This window comes from Pleurodeles waltl, chromosome 7, assembly GCF_031143425.1.
Source record: "Pleurodeles waltl isolate 20211129_DDA chromosome 7, aPleWal1.hap1.20221129, whole genome shotgun sequence".
Classification (NCBI taxonomy): Eukaryota; Metazoa; Chordata; class Amphibia; order Caudata; family Salamandridae; genus Pleurodeles; species Pleurodeles waltl.
The window spans coordinates 534,773,389-534,800,716 of record NC_090446.1 but is presented as its reverse complement, the minus strand read 5'-3'; the positions used below and the strand labels follow the sequence as shown (position 1 = coordinate 534,800,716).

Here is a 27,328-nt window from a genome sequence, read left to right as displayed (position 1 = left end):
AGGTCATCAATGTAACGTACCCACAGGATAATGTGATCTAATATTTCTTGATTGTTTTCTTGCCACACTACTTCAGATTCCCACATGCCCACATGTTTGATCATATATATATATATATATATATATGTGTGGAAATATGTATGTATGTATATATATATGTGTGTGTGTGCAAAAGAAGGCGCACTCCCAAACAAGTTATTAATTATTGTGGAATGCAGCAACATACAGAGAATTCTTTAGCATTTTCATTTCTCCCAGGCCTAACGCGTTTCAGACATCTCCGTCCTTCTTCACAGGCCAAATGCATGGCTATTCAGCAGAATTATTGCAAGTACCTGATCACCCAGTTAAATACCAATTCCACCCCAGTGGGCCTCTGAAATTAGTTTTCAAAGTGCATCTTGGTAAAAGTAGTCCTGTTCATTTTTATTTCATACCAAGTGGCTTGGTCCCAGGCTGGGGAAGACGCTACACCTTTTATTTTTGTATTAGGAAAGGAGGTTGAGTTTGAGGGCTTCCAAAGTGTGTTTCTGGACTGTGCTAAGTATTGAATAAACCTAACATTATATGAGGAATAATGTACACTAAAAGATTGGGCTTGATCAAAGTACTGGGATGTGATGAGGGTAGTCCTATGTTTTCTGTAGTTCAGCATAGGACCCTTTGAGATGAGTGTTGGGAATTCCAGGACGAGATTATCAGGGGGACACTTTACCCTGGACAGAGTGGAGGTGGTGAAGTGATGGCAAGATGCAGGGCAAGACCCTATTGAGCAAGCCATTTGTTTTCTGGGTCAACAGAGAAGAAGGATGTGATTTAAAAAATAGCAGTTCAGAGTCACACAAGAAACATTTAGCCTTTACTCAACCATATTTCTCTAAGGGACAGCTTCATATTTCAAACGGAAACTCGCTGACAATTACAAAATCACTTGAAGTGCAGAGTGTATAACATCAGCAGATTTATTCAGTGTTACCTTTAGCTTATATCCCACATAGACAGAGACAACAAAATTAATTTACTAAAGCAACACTGGCTATATTCATTATAACAAATGTAATATTGACTAATAATGATCTTTGCTTCAGATGGGAATATTAGTGGAAGAATGCATGTCATCAGCCTACCCAACAACGTTGGTGAAACATGGACATCAACAGAGGAACTGTACATTAATGTAAATAAGTCTTCAAAAGAGAAGTTTGGGATTGTTAAAGAGATGACTAAAACTGTCAGCGATGACCTAGACAATTTGAACAGAAATATTTTAACGATTAAGATCAGAATAGGTATTACAATTTCCTGACAGATAGTCGCATCCAATTAACAACTTATCAAATGTCTCAACTACAATGTGATGAAGGTTGGGGTTTGGTTCCAGAATTTGCATCTAGGGATAGTGGGTGGAGGGCAGGGGTACTGGACAGGAAAGACTGATGAAGGGGTTAGACAATAATTTATAAGAAAATGTGGGAGAGTGCAGTCTAGAGTTAAACCCTCATGCCCAGAAGTAGGTAACAGAGCAATATCATACCAGATTGTATTAATGAAGTTACAAAAATGCACTTTTCCTGATAAATTATGGATTCCAAGAGGTGATTGCAATGGAATGATCTCTGTCAGAGAATTGCATAAAATACCCTTATAAAGAAACTTTGAAAGAAGTGAATAATCTGTTCAGATACTATGTCATATGATAAAGCATGAAGATGAAAATTGTCCATCAAGAAAAATTAGGACATTTCTTCAGCTGGAGGCAGCTTAGCCAGAGGAGAGAGATGAGCCATATATGAAAAAGTATCAGCTATAACCATTAGGACTCGAAACCCATTCTGAAGGTGCATGATCTATGATCATGTCAGTGTACATAATGTTAGCCAACAGTACAGGCTGCAAATATTGAAAAAGGTAGAATGTAATGATTTATTGTTAGCAGAGGTGGAGCATGAAATGACATACATAAAGAAAATCCTCTAATTCCTTAGGACACTATTGTTATTGAGCTTCTTTGGCACTTTCCCAAAATGAAATACAATTTTTAAATCACATTATGATAAGAAATTACAGATTGATCTATGTACATGATGTCTGGGAGAACTATGTGATAAGGCATCAGTCAAAAGATTTTTTGCGTGAAGAATATAGGTTTGAGCAAAATTGTACTGTGCAAAGAAAAAGCCCATCTATCTTGACTACTGTCTTCACAATGTAAATTTCATACATTTTCTCTGGTCACTCCAAATTTCAAAGGACTCCCTAATGCCCATCAGTGAATGTCTCATTTTATTAAAAGCTATATTTATTGCTACTAACTCTCTTGGTAGGGCTAAATAATTCCATGCACTTTCGGGTAGAACATGGGGCAGACCATCACTTTCTTTCAGTCACAACATGTTGCCCCCGCTCTTTCAAAAGCATTGGTCTCTATAATTAACTTTTTAGCAGTGTTAGGATAGCACATGACTGGAACATGAGTAAATATATTTTAGAGAATATTACCCCCCCCTTTTGCTTGAACATTTTTAAAAAATCCTCCTTTTATGTTTTGTTTCTTTAGAACACTCATAATGTCACTGGTTAAATCTGCAAAATCTTTTATGAAGTAATGACAAAAAATGCAAAACCATGAAAATTATTAGCTCCTTTCACAATGACCTGACAAGGCTAAAGAAGTACTATGTTCATAGACAGACCAGATGCCTTCAGTCTGCATCCAAAGTCCCCTTTCTCAAATTAATTTTTCTGTCCTACAAGTTAAATGTTGATGGAGGCTAGATAATACAATAGTCACATGTTCTCAATGTTCAGTATTTTTTTTTTTTTTAAATGAATATCTTCCATAATAATTAGTACCCAATGATTTAATGCATTGTAAAAACTGAATCCATGAAATGTTAAAAAATAGTAAGATCACTGCACGATCTGTATTGCAATATGAAATATTCAAAACTGCCCAAAGGAGTGTGCACCTGGTGTAAAAAACAGACAGTCAGCAGGACACTAGTTCAAAGAGAAAATATCTGTTAGAAAAACAAAAACAGTTATGCAAAATCCCATAGTGGAAATTTCTTGAAATGTAGACAGAAATTTGGAAAATGTGCAATTGTGCGAGTGTAATTAATATTCGGCCCAGGCCTAATATTGTTTCCAGATATAACAGAGTAGCATGAATAGCTATTAGATTTGTTGGCAAATAATACCTTTTTAGCAGTCTCCCATAGGGAGTTTAGCATTAATAAATTGATTAACAAGTTGTAAGACAGCAATTTGTATTTTTCTCAGGAGAGAGGAGGAAAATGATAAACTTACTAAAAAGAAGGCGTACAAGATAGGAAGTTACAATAAAAAAGCAGTAGGCTGACAAGCTTTTGATAGATCTCTGGGAAACTGCAGCCCATAGAGACTCCATGGGATTCTAGCATGTGATTAATCCATTGGCTGGGAGTAGTATTATGCCTAAAATTAAAACAATTTCAAGTATTAAATGATCTTCAGACATTTTGAATCTCTACTTCGCTAAACCTCCAATTGAAGTTAATTTTCTCAGATGATAGCTCTTCCCTCTGAGGGAGGAGATTTAGAAGGCCCTTCACAAGCTCAGATAAAGGAGATTATACATCCTGCAGGAGCCTCTGGAGTCAGGTGTCCAATCAAATTCCGATCAGCATTATAAAATTGGAAGATAAACTCTTGACCAGTTAATTGTCAGCTCATTTTAATTTTAATATTCGTTTTGATCAACTCCATCTTTGTGGAGGCGCAGGTTGTTTTTTCCATTACTTATATAGGATTTTACTTCCTTTCCCAATAATTATAGGCAAATAACAGTCCTTGATTTGATAGGGAAAAGTCTTGCTTAGAGCCTTCTAGATCATTTCAAATATTGGGGAGATGCTAATAGTATCATATCCTGGAACCGGATGGTTTTCAACCAAACAGATCAAACTTGGACAATTTTAAAGCGCTTCAATTGATTTTGGAGAAATATTTGGTGCCACACAGCCTTTGACCATGTATAGAGACCCACCACGTGACAAACGTTTAGAAATGTAAAAATTCCTGACCATCTGCTTAACCTTATAATAGCATTTTACTCATTCACCTGGTGTCATCTATTAGTTGGGGGTGAATATGGGTTATCACCAAAAATTCAGACGAATAGCAGTCTCAAACAATGTTTCCTGTTGGCTTTTTTATTATTTTTCCTGTATATTTATGATCTATCCTTGACTTTGACTGAAATGGGAAGGGACACGCCTAAGTTAGGTCACTAACTTCCAGAGGCTTACAGAATTACTATACTAATGTAGTTCAGGCCTAGGAGGCCTTTCGTCAGGTAGTATACCCAGCAAGTAGGCTTCAAGTTATCTCCTTAAATTCCTGTGTCCAAATACCATATTTGGGCAAAGGAGTTTGAGGAGATAACTTGAAGCATATTTGTTGGGTACACTTTCCTCCTGATGAACGGCTTCCTAGGCTTGAAATGCATTAGGGATCGGGTAGCACAGGATTGTGAAGCCATCTGTTAATGATGGAAATTAAGGAACAAAGTGGTTACACATCTAGAAGTTGGTCACACCATGGAAATGAAACTAATAAAATGATTGAGTCATGAAAACCTTTTAACTTTTTGGTTATTAAGACGGATGGAATAAATAGATAATAATATTGACTAAAAGTGGAGACTCCTTGAAGTACCTGAAGTAGTGCTTAGGAGGATGTAGGTAGTTTTCTCTACGTGCATATGTTTCGTGCCTTTTCCCATCCTGAAAATTATTTTACTCCTGAAAAGTAAGTCTCGGACTGTTTTAGTCACTGACAAATATTTAAACTTTCTAGTAGAAAACCTTCATATCATATCAGGTCAACCTGTATCATACTACAACACTCATCTTCCTAATCATACTTGAAATTGGAAAGGTTCCATTCCACCAGAAGATTTCAGGACTACTGATATTGCCCTGGTCTTCTCACACGTTGATGATATCAATAAAAAAAATGTACAGGTCTTCTTAAAACAGTGCTAGCTCCACTCAGAGCCATCCTACACACAGCTGCACCTCTTGTGAAAGGCACTAAGGATTCTGACCATATCTCCCCTATAATGAAAGAACTTCACTCACTAACCTTAGATATGTGATTTTCACCATAAACTGATGTTCATCACCCTCACAACCAACACCAAAGTATATTCTCCTACTTGAAAGCCAGATTCATGATCCTGGGTTGGTATTGTAGAACCAGAAGCAAGCCACTGAGGATCCTTGCAATCCCAACGTAAAAACAAACAAACACTATCAAACAATATAACTCATGTCAGGTTCCAAGATTCTTGACAACGCGTCTGAGGACATGAAACTTAATGAAAAGCTACTATAATTCAGGAAAATTCTGAAGGCCCACCCAGTCAGACCTTGTACGAAAGATAAAAACTGGGCCACTCTGCTCCTAGTGCAGTCACCCCATTACTTGTTAATATTGTTAGCGTTATTCTGTCTTCTTTTCACTTGTGAAATGTTCTGTCGCCCAAATGGTTGATCTGTGCTATTTAATATGCTCAATAAAATAAAAATAAGCAAAAGAGATCCGACTGCTGTGTCAGATACCTATAAACCCCCACCATAAATAAATAAACAAGCTGCTTCTTCACGCTAAGATTAGAGACTTTATTCTGTCTCCCCAAAAATGTAATAGATATCTTTGTTTTGATTTGTTTTCCAGTCGTTATAGCTATTCAAACTATCGTGTGTTCCTTGGTGAATATGAACTCAACAGCTATAATCCCAATGTGTATTCCTCAACCATCAAGAAAGTGGTCATCAATTCCAACTACTCCGGTGAAGCAACGAGTGGGGACATTGCACTTGTGGAACTCAATAGCTTAGTGACCTTCACACCCTTCATCATTCCTGTCTGCCTGCCAAGTCCACAGGTCAATTTCCCTAATGGAATGGGCTGCTGGGTCACTGGCTGGGGGGACATTCAATCTGGACGTAAGTGAAGCTTGAACAAATTTCAAGATAACAGTTGCTCCTGTAACTGCTACAGTTCACTAGATTCTCCCACATATTTCTGGGTTAATATTGTGATAAGTGTTCTTGTTCCGTGCATTACTACTATGTTCTGTTGCATTTACTACTCTCAAACCATATCAAATGTAGGAGTGCAAAATTTGAGTAATTTGCATTTGAGTGAGTATGCAAATTTTTTGCAAAATTATATGTGAATATGAACATTACAAATGTGTGATTTTATGCTAGGTTTTAGCGCAAAATGCGTCCTCCCATAAATGTTTAATGCAGGGACTCATTTGCATAAAAATACAGAGAAGAACAGCTGCTCATTTTTGTTGTTCTTATGCAATCACCGTAAATGTTTAGCATGAGTGGTACCATTCGCTGTAAACTATCACAGCAAATTGTCGTAGTTTGACTCTTGCTCTAGGCAAGACTGCTGGTTTAAGGATGACAGTACTTATGTTTGTACGTGACTATCCCTGTCCTACAACAAGTCGCAACTTTTGTCCCAACCCTCCCGGCTAACAAGCAGCACCTCACCAAAAACCCAAATAGTAAAAGATGATTTGTGGCAGCCTTTACTCATGGACTCAAGAGTGTGACATCTCAGGGAGTGTTGTGGTTAAACCGAAATTACCCCTTTCTCACATATCCAACATATCTCAATCAAACACACAGGCAATGAAGGAGATGCAGTAAAAACTTAACAGGTTTTTGTTAACAATATTACAATCTACGATACGTTGCATGGGCTGCAATGGTAAGGATAAGGATAATGAACAATGCAAGAAACAGAATTGTAAAGACAAGGGTCATTAGAACAAAGACCCCACCATCTTGCAATAACATGAAATGACATGAGATGTGATATATGTCCTAATACCCTAAAAACGTGAACCTAATCTCTAACCTAAAGAGAGCTAGATATGTTAAACCTAATCTGCCAATGCGGTGTCCATGAGAAGAGCCCCCCAACGCTCGTTACCCTGGAATGAGGTCTCTAGCTTAGACCCCGTGTGACCAGGAAGACTCCTTCAGCGTCAAGGCAACGTGCAACATCGATAGCAGCGATGGCATCTGGCCGGATTCCCTCTGACTATCTGTCTATCTGAGCTGCATTTATACAGATCTGCTCAGACCATTGACGTAGTTCTGTACCCAAAGAATAGATAAGAAGACATGCTTGGGACGGCAATTTTTGTAAATAATTCCCTCGAAGGCATGAAGAGGGAAAGTACGTAATGGGAATACCTACAGTTTGTTTATCTTTGTCTGTTGATAGTGACGCCTTAGTGCAGTGCCACTGATAACATGAAATTAAAACATTGGCCTAACTAGAAACAAGGCAGCCATCTTGAAAGATATAATTAAATAAATGCGCTAAAACAAAGCAAACTAAGTAGGGCACGAGTCTACAAGCCAGACAGCTAGCTCCTGCTTCCCATTAAAACAAGATTGGATTCTCTACAGAATGACAGCTAATTATGCAAAGTGGCATAATAGAATAATGTTGAGAATTTAACGTTATAAGTGTAACACACATTTGCAGGACAGTGGCCTTTTTGACATGGTCACCGCTGCTTCTTTTGCCCCAGTACTGATGCTTTGTGACTGAAAGTTAGTGGGTCCCTGCTAACCACGCCCCAGTGACAGTACTCTTTCCCTTAAAACAATGTAAATGTCTAATTGTACCCAATTGGCAAGGGCTTTAGCACCCATGTAAGTCTGTAGTAAATGGTACCTCTGGTACATTGGGCATGGGTACTGAAGAGGATCAATAAGGGCTGCAGCATCTATTATGCTACCCTAAGGGACCCACACTCATAAACATGCAGACAGCCACTGCAGAATGCATGAAATGGTGCAAACCAATTTTAAAACACAACATTGCACACACCCCTAGTGCAATGCCCATACCAACTGCATGTACTATATGTAAGTGAACCCTACAGCAGACCTTAGAGCCCTAAGGCAGGGTTCATTATACTACATATGAGGACAGCTCTGCATGAGCAGATGCCTAGTTCCAATACTAGATATTGCAAGTGTTCAGGAAGCCATTTTGATGGCATTTACTGGACACTGGTCATTACGAGTTATCCAGCTACACAATGGCTTCACTGAAAATACTGGTGTTTGGTATCAACATGCACCCAGAGAACAACTTAGGGCTGCCCCGTGAAAACTTACCAGCCTCTTAGACCCATATTTATGGGCTTTTGACGTAGGGCAGTGCAGCAAGTCACCTTGTCCTTTTTCACTCCACTGGCACCTTTTTGGCAGCCTAACACCAATGCAGGTGCCCTTGCACAACGGTGCAAGGGTGCCGTGTGTTGCATGCAGAGTTGTTTTCATGCAGGAATGGACACCTTCTTGTACAAAACCAATCTTGGGAGTTTTTTACTTCTATGTGTAGTGCATAATGCAGCACACATAAAAAGAGGAAAAAACAAGAATAAATAAAGATGTTTCTCCTTGCTGCGCCTTCCCTGGGAGGCATGAGCTTTTGGCGCATTCCTAGGTTTACATGATCTTGTAAATCTGGGGATGCGTTAATATCCACAGGTGTTGCATGGGACACCAGGACTTCAGATTTGTCTACTCACAACCAAGGAAGGAGAAAGAAGAGATGAAGTCATGAAAGTCATGGAAACAGATGTCCTGCACTGAAATTGGCACCAAACCCTGCCTGGCTGTTTGCACCATGACAATCACAAAGACCGACTTGTCCAGAAGCTGAACAGTCTCCCCAGAACACTTGGAGGACTGTTCCTACCTTCAACAACCAATCAGCATCTGCCTTGGTGTGGTGTTTACATCCCACTGCATTTTCAGACACCACAGCACCGACCTGGTACTTCGTCTTGTTGGCCATCTGGCCCATTGAGTGAGCAACTCACCAGAAAGAGGTTGTTGTGAGTCCAGGAGGTCAGCCCATCGCTTTCACCTAGTGTCTTGACGCTGACCCCAGGTGTCTATCAGCACCAATACACTGGGCACAGTAGCCCTTGCAACTACAAATGCTTGTTGCATGTCCAGTGGAGACACCACAGAGTCCGACACCGACCTGCCATTGAGGAACATCAGGATCCATGATGCCTTTGATAAGAGTGGCCCTGCTGCCCTGTTTTATCTTCCACGCCAGGTAACCAAAGTCAAGTGAGAGCCTCTAACTACAGTGACCAGCTGGACAAAACAGCTCTACACATGAGCACCCCCTGCACAGGTACAACTGTGTCCCTGTGCTCCAGAGACACTGAAGAGCTGAGCCCCCCTTTGGGTTCTGACAGACTTGTCCCCAATTCCCCTATTGCAGCCTTTCTTTTTCAGGTACCCTGCCATTGACTTTGACGTGTAGTGCTCGAGTTTACCAATGTGACCAACACCTCTGTAAACCTGAACTGCTGGTGATTTCTTGGACCGCAACTCCTAAGCACATCAAGTCCCAAGCGGCACCCACAAGAATGGTTTGCAAGTAAACCTATGCAGTGTATATTTCTCCCATAGGATAACATTACAGTGTTCAAGCTCATGCCTCAAATTTGACAGCTCTGCTATATTTACCATTTTCCTGTAAAAATCAATAACGTCTAAAGTACTTACCCAGTATCGATGATATTGGTGTCTAAATTTATATAAAAATCTGAATTATTTTTCTAATTTGGTCTCAGATTTCTTTTTGAGTTTGTTTCCCATTTATTGAAACTGATTAAGGACAGAGCTGGGCAACTTAATAGTCTATAATGTTCAATTTACAATGTTCAAAAAGAATCTAGGATGACGAAAGAAAGTTCTTTATTCCAAGGTTATCTTCAAAAAGGAGCAATTTCCAAAGGACAGACAACACATGTTTCACCTGCTCATGGTGCTCAGGCCTGGGGTTTTCTCAAGGCTGACAATGTAGATAAAAACATTTGAAGAATTATTCTGGTACAATAAAATGTATTATTCAGATTAGGTATAATCAAATACATTTAAAGATTGAATACCATATTGTCATGTGGCATAGAGACTAAATAGGAAGAAGAGAACCTGAAAACCAATGATAAAGCCATGAGAAACCAGCCCAAGCGAAAATAGTTGTGAATCAAGCAAAAAAGTAATTGTCACAAAATAAATCAGCGAATACCCAATGTGAAAAGAGAATATAAGTATCCATTCCAACAGAATTTTGAAACCGACTACAATTTGCAGGTCAAACATCAGTACAAGATGGACAACAATTCATACATACATGTCCCGAGGAAATGTCAGGGGCTAAAGGGCATTCAAAGGGATATCACATCATTAGAAGGTGATAAGAGGGACAAGATAAAGAAACAAACTGACGTCCCAGGTATGTCCTATAGTGGGCTCCTGTAGGATGTCCCACCATCCAAAAGTGAAGAGGTATGAGGGACTAGTGCTATTGGGTCCTGTAGTGAGCATACGATAAAATCTAAATGCAAAGTCCATATAACCTGACCTCAAGGAGAGGTAAACACAGTGCATGCACTCAGCGTTGATAAATAGCTAGACATCTCAGATGAGATCACACTACCCAGTTAGTGGACTAATCTTCATTAAGTTAAGGAAGATTGGAGTAGATTTGTATATATGGGTGTATGTTTGTCTGAGGGCCTGTGTGATTGGTTATAGGTGTGTCTGCCTGTGCGTGCATTGCTCTGTCTGCATATTTTGCAGGCGCCATTTATTTGGATGTGTGCATGGAAGTTTATGCACATTCACCATACAACAGTCAAACATATTGTCAATGTTTGTTTAAATAGCGTTCAAGTTTCAAATTTAATGTGCTGTAAATGTAGAGTGTTGCTATTAATGAAGGCACACCTGGAAAGTGGAGGAAAAGAAGCTATCCAGGCAATGCAACATTGATCTTTTAGAAGACGAAACTGATGCAGTATACCAAGATGAAGCAGTGATGAGTTGCTATTTCAAAGGGCATGAAAAGAAAAAGAAAATCAAAGGCTCTTAAATGCTAAATGGTGAATAAACGTTATACATCTCACAAGGAGAAATTAAATATCAGAAAGAGCTGCTGAATACTTAGCCAAATGCTCAAGAATATATACGAAAGCTTGATGTGGCTCGGATCACAAGGATTGTATGGAACCTAATATACTTCTGGAGATCTACTACTGATCCCACTTTAGCCCTTCTTTCTTTACTGATGTCTGAATCATGTCTCAAAAAAAAAAAAAAAAAAAAGTAAGATGTGAGTGTCTAAAGTGCTATGGTGAGATCACAGACGACTCATTGTTTTGCAACACCAGCTGGGTTGCAAAAACACCATCATTATGTGGTGTACTGGAAGTCACAAAAATTCCTGCCTCAGTAACAATTATGAGGTAAGAACCAGTGATATCCTGCATATAGCTGTGAATGCATGAAGGAGGCCTGTGGGGTACAGCAGGCCGCCATCCATCCATTTGCATGCACTTCACGCTGTTTTTAAATGGACAGCAGCTGCATTAAAAAATAAATATTAATAAACTGTACAAGAAATTCCTCACATCTCATCTGTCCTTAGCCATTCCATACAGTATCCATTATGACCTGTCTGGTTTCATCCAAGGCAGACAGATATTTAACAATATAAGGAGAGCAACACACCTCTTTGAGAAATCCAGTAAAATATTTTCTTGTTGCCACTGGATACTGAGAAAACATTTAGAAGAGTAAACTTAAGATCTTGAAGAAAGTGATAGTGATGATGGGGCTAGGAGATGGTGGGACTTTAAAAGTATCATACACAAAATCCTATGGCAAGAATCGTGGTAAACATGATATATTCAGGAACAATAAGATATGTAGCAACAAGACGTGCCTTATTTTCAGCCCTGCACTACATAGTGGCAGTCTACACCCAGGCTACCACAATTCAGCAGTCTAAAGACATAAAATGGCTGGCCTTTGGGTGGTAGAACACAAAAAAAACTGTTTATGGCCTATGTATTGTTTACCCTGAAATATCCCCTAAGTTTGATTCCTCTGCTATTAAACTGCTAAAGACATTCAAGGAAATTTCTGGATGCAATGCCAATCCCAAACTACTGATAATACAAATCCCTTTGAAACAGCCACCCCATTTTTAAAGTACCTTGGGACACATCAGCCATTTTCAAAGCCAATATTTCCTGTAGTGGAGGATGTTTTCCAAAGACTTCCAGTAAGATTAGAACATGTCACATTCCAAAAATTCAGAAAAGCAGGAAATCTTTGAACAGCAAGGGAAAATTGAAGTCTAGAAACTGCCACCATGCCTCGCAGTTGTATACAGTATGGGAATGGTCCAAAAACTACAAGGTGCAAATGCATAAGGCAATAGTTGGATAATATCTGGTTGTTGATAATACATAGACCTCAGAGGCTTTACTTAGTCCAGTTATGAGCACAGCCCTTGGCATTTGGGACTTCAAAGCAATCAACCAATGGCTCATAACAGTCCCTTCACTGATCATTCCAATTTATAATAACCAATATTTTTACACCTGCTAGTGAGGGCATGGTTTACGAGGCCTGGCAAGAGGGATTGGAGAAGCTTAGCATACTTAGATGCTAAAGATCAGATTTGATCCTTTGAAGACTGTAAAAAGACAAATTGTGTGACAGGGAAAGAATGAGTTTGCTACCATCAACTACAGCAAACTGGCAGCCACCAGACAGATGACTGGCTTTGAAAACCTAGTACCAGCAATGGACAGATGAAGAGAGTTCTACCTAACCTGTACAAGACACTGACAAAGGGCCTCTAATCTCAACTATCAAACTATATGAAGACATGGGAGAATATAATAAAAAACAAAGGGGGTTATTCTAACTTTGGAGGAGTGTTAATCCGTCCCAAAAGTGACGGTAAAGTGACGGATATACCACCAGCCGTATTACGAGTTCCATAGGATATAATGGACTCGTAATACGGCTGGTGGTAAATCCGTCACTTTCCGTCACTTTTGGGACGGATTAACACCTCCTCCAAAGTTAGAATAACCCCCAAAATGTCTTATAATAGAATGAAAAAAATCACTGGCGAGACATAACCACATTTAACAAATTTGGTCCTACATGGGGAATCCTCCAAAACATAAAAAACAGACTGGTATTTAACAACAGACCAAATGCATATGATTTTCACTGGGGATGAGGACTCCTTATGGTAGGTCTTCAAATGTAAAATATATATATGGCAACCTGCTTGGTAATTTCTATTTATTGGAATAAGGTGCTGGTTGCAACAAAAGAAACATTGGGCTTTCGAATTCTGTCTAAAATTGGAGTGATCATTCTGGAGCATAATGCAGAAAGGTAAGAACGGTTCACAAAGAGAAAATGGTCGCTAATTTTTCAGCTGGTAGTAGCAGCTAAAATGGTGATTGTGAGATTATACAAGCAGCAAACTTCCCCTAAAACTAAACCTCTGGTACACTAGGTTATGGGACACTATGATAATGAAAAGACACCTAATCAGGAACGCAGATTATTTTTTCTCAGTGTAATAACCAATATAATAATGCTTGGATAAAGCATATAGAGAAGTCTAATTCCCTACAAGATTTGAGAGTACTACAACAATATTATTGATCCAGAAACTGAACCAGAAACCAATAAAGACATAAAGGAAGAAACATGGGAACTCTGTCTGCTTTCCTGTCACTCACTAACAAGGGCAAGTCATCCTGCTCCTATGGTGGGACTTAGGTGGAAGGTGTGTTACACGAAAGGGGCTCATGGCACTGTTCATAATGGCTATGGACAGCTACCTTCTAAGGTAACTTTGCGCATTCATGTAAAAAATGTCCAATAAAAATCAAATACTTAAAGTGTAAATGCTAGTGTTCAGTGAATAGGATTGTGGGAAGCATGCAAAGGACCTTTGGACCCACTGCCTGTTTCCCCAATATCGACAAGCCACTATTCATAAGGAGGATGCTGTTCATTACCAACATTTTCCACTGTTTTACCCCCACCTTCTTGTTTCAGGTTTCAGTAACAGATCAATGGTTTGTGGCTGAAATATCAGTCCCAAGTCATTATTAATTTGCATAAAGACCAAGATGATGGCAATGTCCACTGCTCACTCCCAGCAACAGACAAGGTGAGGGTAGGTGCAGGGAAATGGGTTATTGGTTGAGGAGGAGTGAGACCATACTCAAGCAGTAACAATAATTCTTGAAAAGAGGAAACAAGCAAACCCCAAATTAACCTATGCTCAAGCCTCTGATAGCTTGGCGCAACGCAGTCAGGCTTAACATAGAGGCAATGTGTAAAATATTTATACAGGACTTTAAACAGATATAAAGTGAAAACACAACACCAGAAAAATCCCACTTTGAGACCAAATTGACGAAAATCCAATAAGTGGAACTGGAGGTATGCAATTTTGAAGGTTTAGGTGAAAACAGTGCTTGAAAGAACAAAGACAACTGTGGTTACCCGGTCGTGCTGGACCGGGACAAAGTCACAAGTTCAGGCTGACCCCGGTGGGGTGCAGGCTCAATACAGGAGCAAGGTTAGGTGCACCGAACAAAGTACCTTAAATCCAGGTTGTAGAGTGTTGGGAGGTCCCGCTTCCAGGATGCGTCGTGCAGCCTTGGCTGCGAGGTCCAGCATCGAGGATGCATTGCACAGTGGCAGCATTGAGGTCCTGTATCGATGATGCATTGCACAGTGACGGTTCCGAAGAGCTGCGGGACTGTGATGCAAAGTCCTACATTGAGGATACATCACTTAGCAGTAGTTCAGAGGAGCTGCAAGTTTATGATGCAAGGTCCTGTGTTGAGGATATGCTTGCTATTGCAGTTCCGATACAAGGCTGCAGGGCAATGCAATGTGCTGTGTTGCTTCTGCCAAGCGATCACAGCTGGATGGGTGAAGCACCTTCCAGTCTCATGTCAAAAGGTCCAGGCTGGGCTGGCACCATTTAGAGGACAAGACTCCAAGTGCTGGGTTCAAGGTAGTTGGAGACTTTTCTGACCCTAAGGCTTTGATCAGGAGGCTAGCTGACTAGCCTTTGGAGTCACTCTGGTGGTCCTGGGGTCAAGATGCAGGGTCCAGGCCTCACTCAGTAGCAGGGCAGCAGAGTAGCAGTCCTTTTTGCAGCACAGCAGTCCTTCAGAGTCTTCCCAGGTCCAAAGGTGCACTGAAGAGTTGGGGCTCAGTTTCCAATATTTATACCTGGTGCCAGCTTTGAAATAGGAGACGTTTTTTCGAGGTTCCATCCTTGAGGGGTCTAGGATTTCCTACTTCCCTGACCTAGCCCCAGCTTGTCTGCGGCACAAAAGACCAGTGTTAAAATCCTTTGTGTGTGTGCTCAGGCAGGAGCATTATGATATGCAAGTGTGGTAGGTGACAGCTCTCTCTCTCATCAAGTCAGAGATGGGCCTTCCTGCCAACACCTATTTCTCCTTTGTCTCACTATCTGGAACCAATACACGATCCAGGATACAGGCTGCAGACACTAAATGGTTCGGACAAAAAAATGACAACTTTCTAAAAGTTGCATTTTTAGAGTTCTGACTTGAAATCCAACTTTAGCATTAAAGAGGCTTTTAAATCGCAATTCTTTAGACACGAACCTGACATTCCCATCTGCTCCCAATTGAAAGTTACCACTTATGGAAGGCCTAGCTCTCCCACAGGATAACCCAATGTTAATAAATAGGAGGCATGCCTTGTAGTAGTAAAAATTAATTTAATAGTTTTTCACTAACAGGACATGTAAACGTTACAACTACATGTCCACTCTTTCCAATACACTGCACCCTGCCCTCTAGGCCATGTTGGGCCTACCCTAGGGGTGACTAATATGTATTAAAAAGAAAGGGTTCGACCTGGCAAAAGGTTTATTTTGTCAGATTGAAATGGCAGTTTAAAACTGCACACAGGCTGCAATGGCAGACCTGAGACGTGTTTAAAAGGCTACTTACGGGGGTGGCACCATCAGTGCTGCAGGCCCACTAGTAGCATTTATTTTGCAGGCCCTGAGCACATGTAGTACCTTCTTAATGAGGACGTACAAGTAAATTAAATCTGCCAGGTGAGTGTAAGCCACTATTACATGCTTTAAGAAGAGAGCACATGCATGTTAGCTCTGGTTAGCAGTGGTAAAGTGTGCCGAATCCCAAGACGTGTAAAACGAAGTCAGCAAAAAGAGGAGGATTGAATGCAAAAGGCTGGGGGAAACCCACACCAAGAATGTCAGATCCAACAGTAGGAATTTTTGAATTACATCCACTGGCAAGCACTCAGGCTGCATTCAGGTACATTGTTTTTTGTCCACTATGCCAAACTAGACAGCCAACCAAAAATCAGGCTTAGCAGTTTGGGATGGACTGGGAGAAGGATCAAGGCTTTACATATGGTTCAGCTCTGTTTGGAATGACATAGTGGGAACAATAATGGGATGGATTGCAGCCCAAGTAATTTCCAATAGCTGAGATTAATTCAGGCATTCCATCCATCAGCAGTGTTTTGTTCACAACACTAGCTCTGTCCTTTGTGATTCAAAGTGTACTTTGTATGATGGAAAGAAGTTTCTGACTTACAAAGTTTGTTTGTATATTGTAACTCATTATTAGGTGTTAAAGTCTGATCTTTTGCAAATTATAATTGCAAAAAGATTTCATTTATTTGGCCATAAACATTAACAACACTAACATGTTTGTAAATCACACAGTCACCCATTAGTGTTCTGGAGCAAATAAACATGTTAATTATTAGACAACTCAGTGGTACTTTTTTTTTATCAAGCTTAGTCTTTCATCCTCAGGAAAAAGGAAAGCTAAGTCAACTGTCAGAATCCCTTTCAGAGGGCCACCGGCATGCAGGTGTCATTAGCCTTTCTTTTCCTGCGTCATCAGTCCTTAGTGAGTTAACTTACAAGGGGACGTATATAGGTTGATAAACCTTTTGGATCGCACAGAGTATCCTAGTCATGTAGTGACTACTAAAATCAGAAATCAACATAACCAATCTTCAATATAATATTAACAACAACTATACCATCTATTTCATGAATAACCACAACACGGTGGAAGTTAAACAATTTTATGTCCATATTGATTACAATACTAGATCATCTTTTAGGCCAAACTTTATTCAATCATCTCAGTATTAGTTCAATAATGAACATCAATAACATAATCAAATCTCAAACTTGAAGAAGCATATGCTTGGATACTACTACATAAGCTAATAAAAGATTTACAGCATCAAATAGCAGAGTTCAGCATTTAGCTCGTCAGTCATTTGTCACCTTCAACATCACCCCTAAGAAGCCTACCTAACCAAGATTAGCATTAGCATGTGGGGCTTCATGCAAAACAATTTAGAAAACATAAATTTGGAAAAACATCTTTCTAAGTGAAAATCTATAAAAACAGAGCAGTTGGTACCTAGAGAAAAAGGCACAAGTTAGTCAGTCACATTTTCATACCTACCTATCCACAGAATGGATCAGCAACAAAGTCAATCTTCGTCTTCAGGGTCATTAATTGATCAGCTACGGGTCAGGCTCTCAAGACTTTCACCCCAACAACAGAATCTCGAACAGCATCTCCTGACGTCATCAATTCTCCTCTTGCATCTGAAGTTTTAACCCCTTGTCATGACTTTTTATTAGGGTCTCCCAGTCCATCCCCCTAACTCCCAATAGGTCAGTCGGTCAGCAGATATGACTATAACCTATAATATTTGTTTACCAAATCTACAAACTTTAATATCAGTCCTTTCACAAGTCGTGGATTTGTCCACTATACAATGTCCTCATCATCCGGCTCTTCAGGTATCGAAATTGTTGCATGTTCCTCTTCAGTCAGTGCCTCCATTGTTCAAGTCCTGGGAAAGTACATTTAGCCTACTCTACACATAATTGTATCAAATTGTCTACATCATCTCCTGTCCGCCAGTACATTGCAGAAAATTCTAGCTAAGCAACTTTTACAGTTGGGTGGATCAAGGACGGGTCATACATCCAGCTTCTTGCAATGCAGTTAATATTTCAGCTCTCTGTGTGCGAGGCCTAGGAAGACCAGGCCTCAAATTCAGTTAAGTTAGCACTACAGTTAATACAAATCATAGGTTATACATTTTGATATGACACATTACTACATTATTCTTATACATTTTCATTATTTCACACAGTTTTAGTTATTTTAATACAATATCATGTAAATGGCTGGCATGCCCTGAGGGCACATTTTCAAACGTGCACATTATTTTCTCTACGATTAATTTCTCTATAACTTTTTCATGATTCAAAACACGTAAACATCATTAATAATTTTCTAATTAGCATTTCTGCTTCAGCAACAGTGAAATTGAGCCCCGTACCTTTGTGCACCGTAGTCGAATAAAGCCTTGATTTAGAAGACAACAAAAGGAAAACGTGAAAACTGATTTAGAGGTCAGCAATAATGAAATTTAAACCAAACAGTGAGCAGTCCCATCAAAGTAGAATTATGCTCCCTTACTCCCCTCAGCCCTTACAAGTAAGCAGAGTTGGTATGTTCCACTCCCCCCTCGTCTTTAGAATGTTAGTACACTTCTTCTGTGGTCGTGGAGTCTACCTCAGAATGTTCAGATGTGGAGAGTGGAAACTGAAGGAGAGAGGTGGAGAAGTGGAGATGTGAATAAAGGCTGACTACTCGGCATGCGTGCTCTTTATAACAATATTCCAAGGGCAGCAACATTTATCACCAGCCCTTTCTCAGCTGTGGTGATGCTTCCAATCTCCCTGAAGAAAAATGCTTCAACATGGATAAGGAGGCCAAATGTTGCCGAACTATTAAAATAAACGTTTCCATTTTGATGATTTTCTAGTCAGGCTAATGGAAATATAATTATGGTGAAATATTGTTTGCTGAAATTTGGCAGATGTTCCACGAGTATACATTTGTGCTCAATCTCAGATAGGCGGCGGCTGATAGAAGTTGCTGATGTCTTACAGAAGCCATAACAGTTTGGTCCATGGGCATTAGTCTCTTTGTAAGAAAGCTTCTATGTTTGAAGTCCAGTACAAAGTCCTCAAAGTAAAATTCGACAGGACAAAGCTATTAGATCCTCCAAAGGACTTTGAAAGCAGTACAAAACTGTCATAGAAATTGACAAGTTGTTTGACTCAGTCCAGAAACCACTGGCTAAACACTGGCCTTCACTGAAGTCAGCTTACGAGTCTCCAAAGTCAAAGGCCGTTATTTCTCATTTTTAATGGGAAGATGCTTTTACGGAAAATTAAGCCTGAGCAGATGTTGAGAAGTCCTAAGCTCTTCCTCAGGCTCAGAGTTGACCCCAAAGGCTCATTTGAGGGGATGCACGTTATTTAAGTGGAGGAAGGCTGTATGCAGGCAAGTGTCCAGACACATTTTTGGAAAGTGAGGCAGCAGGTTGGATGCGACTGCGACTTAATTTCCACACCACATGATTGCTGAGCCCCACAGAAGTTGATCAGTCCTTCCTCTAGGGTTGTCCATTGGCTCACCTTTAGAAACTTGGGTAAGCAAGGGGCGTGGCTAGTGAGCTAAAGATAGCAGACGTAGTTCCATCACTCCCCTCCAGCTGACCAATAATCCTGTTTACTCTGCACACCGCTGGCTCATCAGACCCCGAAAGTACACTGCCCCACCTTGCACTGTCCCGGACAGCTTAGCCCCGAGTCAGAAAACAGGCTGGAAGTGACAAGCAACAAGCCCATGAGGCCGAGACCATTTGGCCTGCACTGATACCTGGGCATGACCTGGCACTGGGGATAAGGACAGACAGAGGGCCTGCTGTGATCCCGACTTGCCACAGAGGCCAGGCCTCACCCAGACTGCCTTGATTGGCCCCCAGCCTGGACATTCAGCACCTTTTAGGGCCCTGGCTCATGGTCTACAGTCTGCACTGATGGGAGATGCATGCCGAGACGAGTGCAGCTGAGTGCAGTCACTGGGGGCAGAAGAAGATATTGCAGCAACAGTCTGCTGAGCAGACCTGCTCCTTCACCGGTACAAATTCCTCCTGAAACTGTGGCGGATGCCCGGCTCTGATCTGGTTGGGGTAAGTGGAGGCAAGTACCCTGAGGAACCCAGCAGGCCTTGTGGAGCCTAGGCTCTGCCCTCCTTTATCTAGGATCGCTTGGTTCCTTGTGGGGGCCAGGTGAGTAGGAAGACCTCCTGCAGGGACCCACCACACCTTCCTGTGTGGCTGGAATTTCTAAGGGAGTAGAGATTGACCTGCACAAGTATCACTAGAGAGCTGGGGAGTCTGGCTGGAAGCAAAATGAGACACACAACCTTTTTGTCTGGAGATTGGAGGCTGGTGGGTCGCTGGTTTTACCACAACCGCTGCAACCTCAGGAGACTATCACTGGACTGGAGAAAGCGGGGAAAGAGAGCCGCAAACTGAGTGTTGAGAAAAAGTGTCCAGAAACAGCTGGAAAGGCCTCACTGTGGACATTGAAGCCGGCCCTCTTCTTGACATCATCCTCGCTCTGGACTGGTGAGGATGCGGGTGACACTGCACCGAGAGCAGGGCCTGTAACCCCAAGGGTGGACTAGGAGAACCACCATAGTCGGCATGTATTGCTGGTGAATAGCGGGCATTGAAACAGTGGTGGGGAGATGGACTGCCATCTACCTCGTGGATGCACCTGTCGCAGGAGAGGGGAAGTGAGTGGATCAAAATCCCTGGAGGGGACTAGAGGAGTGGCTTGGGTACCGACTTTGGGTTCTCTATCCACACGTGATCTACAACACTAGTGAGGAGTCGGTGGCACTTAGCGGAACAACGGGGGTGCCAGTGGGTTGAGTAGAATGGCTTGTGCACACATCGGTGCTCGGTTATAGGAGAGTTGTTGGAAACTGCAGCTCAGTTTGGCGGGGAGTTGTTGGAAACTGTAGCTTGTCCCAGTCGTGCAGCCTGTTTGCCCCCTTCCCTCTCTGTTGCCCTTACCTTTCTCAAAGACCTTCCAGATGGACATGGGGAAACCCAGCGCCAGACAGCTTAGCACTCAGGCAGGTGCAAGTGAACCAGCAGTGACGGCGACTGGAGAGGCTGAAGGTACTGTAAATATGAAACCTCCCTGTAACTTCAATTATGTAAAATACTGAGAGCAATAGCATATGCAAAATTCCCACTCCAAGAGGACATTAGTGCTGTTTCGTAAAGAATGGGACATCTCAGAGTGGACCACCATAAGCTAGCAGACAGGGTTAAAGAAGTGGAGTTGGGGATTACAGAACTGCACCATGTGCAACTAGATTAGTCAGGTTGCTGCCCTGAATGATAGAATGCGAACACTGGAACATTGTGCCAAAGATGTGGAAAGACGTCATCGGCGAAACAATGTTCGTATTGTGTGTCTCCCAGAGGGTACAGAAAGTGGAGCCATGGTGCCCTACCTCAAACACTGGATGCGACCTGAGGTTGCCCCGAATCTCCTAACACCCTTCTTTGCCCTAGAACATGCACACAGGGGATGTGGCCGCTCATCCTCCAGCACCGGGCCAGCCGCCTTGACAAGTGGTGGCCAGACTACTCCACTTCAGAGAAAGGAATGTCGTGCTGCAACTGATGTGAAAGGAAGGTCCAGATAACATTCAAAATGGGACAGTTTTGCTGTGCCTGGATTGTACGGCAGCAGTACAAACCAAGAAAGCCTTTTTCCTTGAGGTGAAAAAGGCACTTAGAGAAGAGTACCTTCAATATTCCTTGATATTCCCTGCCATGTTGAACATTTTTCTATAAGGCACAATGCATTTTTGAGAAGAGCCTCAGGATGCATGTGAGTGGCTCAATGCATACAGAGCAGGGGCGGCCCCACCAGGCCCCTGACAGGTGGCAAGAGCAAATAGGTGAAGACCTAAGAAGAGACTCCACAGGGCCAGAAGCAGAGTTACCCTGAAGAAACAAATAGAACCCAAGCTGAAAAGGAGAGGGTGGCCACGCTTCAGGCAGAGGCAGACATAGTGGTGCAGTCAGTGTCGGAATCAGAGATCGTCTCTCCATCGGAGAGACAGTCCACAGAATTGGAATCAGATGGATCAGTTTTGAAGGGAAAAGGCCTTCAAGTGGTTACCCTGTATTCTTTTGATTAACTGGCCTTTTTTAGAGGTAACACGCTACACTGCCCTTTGGTCTCTATGCAAAAATTGTAATGTGGTTGGGGGTTGGCCAACTTGTATGCTACGGCCCCGCACATAAGAGGTGATGTATCAGCCTAACCTGAAATCTTCAAACAGATAGGCCATGGACTTCCCTCCGTTCTCCCTGGGGAGTAGGATATGCTCCCCTTAAACATGCCATTGGCAGGCTGGAACAGAAACAGTGGTGATGGACTGATTTTGCCTGCACCCCACCACTTTGCCCCGCCTAGGAGTCTAGTGGAACCTTGCTTATGACTCTGTTTGTTTGTTACTGTATGTTTGGGTGGACAGCCATTGCTGATCTGCCCTTGAGATGGGGAGTTCAACATTGGGACATCTGTTGTTGTTTATCTCATGGGTATAACCACACATTGAGTTGGGAAGCATGGGTTTGCTGCTGGGTTGGAGGTGGCCTTTTGGGAATAATGACAAAACTGAGTAGATGGTTACTAGCAACCTGGGGCTATTTTGTATGACTTGGAAGGTTCAGGAGATAGAGTCTGCTTCTAAGCAACACAATATCTATAGATACCTTAGATGCAGGGGAGTACACATTGCCATGTTGTAGGAGACTGATCTAACAGGGGTAGAGGTAGAGTACCTGTGATACAGGTGGCGTGCTCAATTAAATGCTACATCTTATTCCGTTTTTGTGAGGGGGAAGCTGGTATGGCTCAGGGCTGGGAGACCATTTGAACTCACACAATCCTTAGTCGACACAGAAGTGTGATATGTTCTGGTGAAGAGCAGGCTACTGGTGAAGGAGGTGACATTAGGGAGCATTTATGCACCCAATTAAAACCAGCTGGTGTTTTTCCATTTGCTATTAACACCACTAGAGAATTTGGCGGGCAGGGATGTACTCATGGGAGGTGAATTCAACTGTGTTACGGACATGCTCTTGAACCACGCCACACCCCCTTGGCCTGGAGCTCAGACCCAAAGGCCAGCAGCAGGCTTCCGGGAGTGGTTACAGCACCGGAAGCTGACAGACATGTGGCACACTCAACATGGCATAGAACAAGACTACTCCTATTACTCCCACATTTATGCACTACACACTAGGCAGGACAGATTTGAAACTTCAGAGTGACTGAGTCAATATGCAACTTTTACTAAATACCTAGGCCATACTCTCTGACCACATCCCTCTACTCCTAGGGTTCCGTTTGAAAGATAATAGGCCAGTGATACCCACATGGTGACTCCAACCAGCGATGCTTGAGGATGTCTGCTATAGGAAATCCCTTCACACTGCCATTGCAGAATATTTTGACAATAATCAAGGCTCTGCATCTTATTTTCTTGTGGAATGGGAGGCCTTTAAGGAGATGGTCCATGGTGCACTGCATGGGACGGTCAGTAGGAATCTATAGGGAAATAAATGTGGAACTATGTACACACAATGTCACACTCATACACTAGACAATAGATTAGGAGCAGATCCTGTTACATACCCAGGCTGCTTGAGGCTAAGGAGTGTTACAATACTGCCCTGGAATACCTGAGATGTCACAATTATAAAAATTAAATAGCCCAGGACTTTGAAGAGGAGGGTAAATCAGGGATACTCTTGGCGTGACTCATTCACCCTGAACTGCGAGAAGCTTTCATTGCAAACCACCAATCCGCTATTGTGGCACATACCTGTTTCCAGGTGGCAATAATGACGAGTTTAGGGATTACCAAGAAGCACTCTACTGCCACCCAGATACACTCCCAGAAAGTTCCCAGGATGAGTTCCTGGTGCGTGTTCCTCTCCTAACACTGCCTCCTGAGGCACGGGAGACCATTGGAGGACCAGTGATAGTACAAGAAATAAAACATGCCATAGGTGAAATGGCCACTGGCAGGACTCCAGACCCTGACGGACTCCTGGTGGAGTTTTACTCTGCATTCATTGGTCAATTACACCTGAAGCTGGAAACACTCTGCACTGAGTCTCTGCAAGTTGCTGTCCACCCATCATCATGAGAAGCGCAACCATGATAACCCTCCCCAAGACCAAAGTCTCAGGTGTGCCCGTATTTGCGTTCCACCCACTGTCCATGTTAAACATGGACTTCACAATCATCAGTAAAGTGCTAGCATGTAGATTGCTCCCCCACATGCTGGATTTGGTACACAGGGACCAAAACAGTTTTATACAGATTCACAGTACTTCCCTCAGAGGACTGTACCATGTACTTTACCACCCAGAGATGCAGGCCTTACCGGAGGCAATGTTTATGTCAGTGGACCTTGAAAATCCCTTTGACTCAGTTTGATGGGAATTCTCAATGAAGGTTATGTGCAGGATGGGACTGGGAGAAGGCTGATTTCAATGGGTTACACTTCTCTACTCCTGGCCAACTGCATGGGTTAAGAGTGGTTCCACAATCTGCAACCTGTATGATATATTCCGAGGCACAATTCAGCGCTGGCCACTGTCTCCCCTACTATTCTCCCTTGCCATTGAGCCCCTGATGGAATTATATCAGACGAGGGCATAGGCAATGAAATAACAGTAGATGGTCATCATCATGTCATTTCACTTTATGCAGATGACCTCCTTCTGGACCTGTGTGATGGCCCTGGTGGAGCTCATTATGTAATTCGATGCTTAGAAGAATTTGGGGGGATCTCAGGACTACGAGCCAATAGAGCCAAGACTTCTATGTTCCAGGTCAGTGGGGAGCTCCCCAACCGTCAGACCCCTCCTCTGGGACTTATATGGTCACCTTCAACCTTTAAATATCTGGGCATTCAGATCTGCCACTGCCTAGCTAATTTACAAGATGGCAACCTGGGGGTAGTAATTTGTTGCTCTAAAACGAGTGTAACCTTTTGAAGATCCTTGAGGCTGCCCATTTGGCCTAGATTTCGATTTGCAAAATGGTGATGCTCTCTTGGTTACTACATTTGTTTACAAATATTCCAGTCAGGGTGCCTGTGGCGTGGTTCAAATGATTGGATGCCCTACTCTGTGATCTGATGTGGGACGGAGGAAGTCAGAAAGTGTTACTTGAAGTACTGAGATGTCCGCCGGAGGAGTGGGGATTGGGAGCACCTGACTTTGAACAGTACTATGTGGCAGCACAGATGCAGTGGGTAACCCAATGGCTCGAAGGAACTCAAAGAGGTGAATTGGACCTAATGGGCATAACACCCTACCAGGGAATCCTATAGGCCCAGCTGCTACACTCCAACATAAATATCCCACATCCAAGCACCCTGCTCGAAACAGCTCAGCACTGCTGATGCAGCTTAGTGAGACGAACCCAGAGGGCACCGCTTTACATCTCCAACTTGCTGTTGGTGGGTTTACTTCATACGGATCCCACTATCTGTTTCACATCCGCCAAACTCAGAGAACAAAGGCCAGACCAACGACAGTGGGGACTGCTACAAGCTGGGTGCTCTCTTAACTCTAGACAAATTAACAGAAGAATATGCACTACCCTGAACTATGAGGCATGAGGACCTTTGCAGGTCTGTGGGACAGGGGATGAGATGAACCCTCGCCTCATGCAGCACTCTAGCTCCTGCTCTCCATGGGGTCGGCGCAATACTTAGTAATGTGGTTTTACAGGACCAGAGCCATGAACGATTTGGGGAGGAAACCATTGAAGATCTGTAGAACCAGGTGAGACAGGGTGCTAGGCCGTGAAATTATGGATAGGTAATGGAGTAAGGTATTAGTCTACCCTATGAAGGTCTCTTACAATGGGAGACTGAGAAACATACAATTTAATTTTGCCCACATGACCTATCTCACCCCCATAGACTGAAGGGTATATACAGTGGGGAGCCATGTGAATGTCCCAAGTGTCGGCTACCTGATGTTGATTTTTGCCACATGACATGAGGATGCCCTACCCTTCAGTTGTTCTGGACTGCGGTTCTTCACCATTTGCAAGCTGCACTGGGTATCTGTCTTCCCTGTAGGTGGTGACCTGCCTCTTGGGAGGGTTCCCCAGACCCAAAACACCCAAGATAAGGCACTAGGTTTCTAGATCTGGTCCTCTCACTGGACAAACGTAGAATTTCAATGGTGTGGAAGTCAAGGATGGGACCTGTGCTTAAAGTATGGGTGAGAGATGTTACCACCTGGGCCAGAGCGGAGGAAAGAGCTGTCCTTCAGGAAGACTCCAGAGGGTTTAGGATGCGCTCTATAGCTGCACTACGGACGGAGGTACTAGAGAACAGGGAACACCCATGTATGGAGGCAGATTCGGAACAGAGTGGCCGGAAAGACCAGGGTTGGGGGGGAGCCAAGAGGACGATTCGAATGGAACGGAGAAGGCAGAGTCACACAAAAGAGAGTGAGTCAATGGGACTGAGGTGCTGCGCTACACTCCATCTAATATGCAGTCCACACCTCCCAGAGCACTTTGAGCGTAGTACCACTTACCCCATCCCCGGACAGGGAGACGTTTCCCTTAGAAGCACCGAAATGCACATGCACTGCTAATGTCTGCCGAGCCACAATCTCCTACGATGTATTCCCTATCATCCAAAGTCTGACTGCCCTGAGACACAATAGTTACACCTTATTTTATTTTGGATGTGCTAGTTCAGTTACATGGTTCCCACTACTGTGGGTATTAGGTTTTTCGTTGCTCTAGCATTTCTCCCGGTTTCTCCACCTCCTCTATCTCTGACCAAGAGTCATTTGGGAAACCCGAACTAGGAAACATTTCATGTAAGCCCTGAGGCCCGGCACAGAGCAGTCTGGCGAACACATAGCAGAGACAATACACAGGGTACCTTTGCAGGATTGCAAACGGAAAAGAGATTCAGGAAAGGAGGGCAAGTACAATACATGAGCTCCTGATTGATTGTACACAGATTAATGTTATGGTACTGCTCTTAATCATTGTAACCCCGCTGAATCCCCATCATGCTGAGGCGACCTGGTCTGCGGTATAATTGGCTATATAACCACAAAATGCTAATAATGATATATTTAAGAAAAACTTGAGCAAGCATGCATACTACTCTTCCGAGATATGTAGGGGGTATGATGAGAAATGATTTATAAGAATTTAAGTTTAAGGAACCAAACTATACTGCACATATTAAGAGAAAACATATATAACTAAATGACACAGAAGCTAGAAAAATTGAACCAGGAAAAATACCTCTTAGGATTATGATGCATATGGGGTTAAAGAAAAATATGGATTCATGATTCTGAGGTTATGTTTG

At 42.5% G+C, this 27,328-nt stretch overlaps 1 protein-coding gene across 1 annotated transcript in view; it reads left to right on the top strand.

Moving 5' to 3' along the window:
- The window catches only part of LOC138246913 (serine protease 27-like), a 362,534-nt gene that overhangs the window by 274,737 nt on the left and 60,469 nt on the right, over positions 1-27,328 (top strand). The window contains exon 4 of the mRNA XM_069201660.1: positions 5,722-5,993. Coding sequence (XP_069057761.1) covers positions 5,722-5,993 — 272 coding nt within the window. The remainder of the gene's footprint in view (positions 1-5,721; positions 5,994-27,328) is intronic.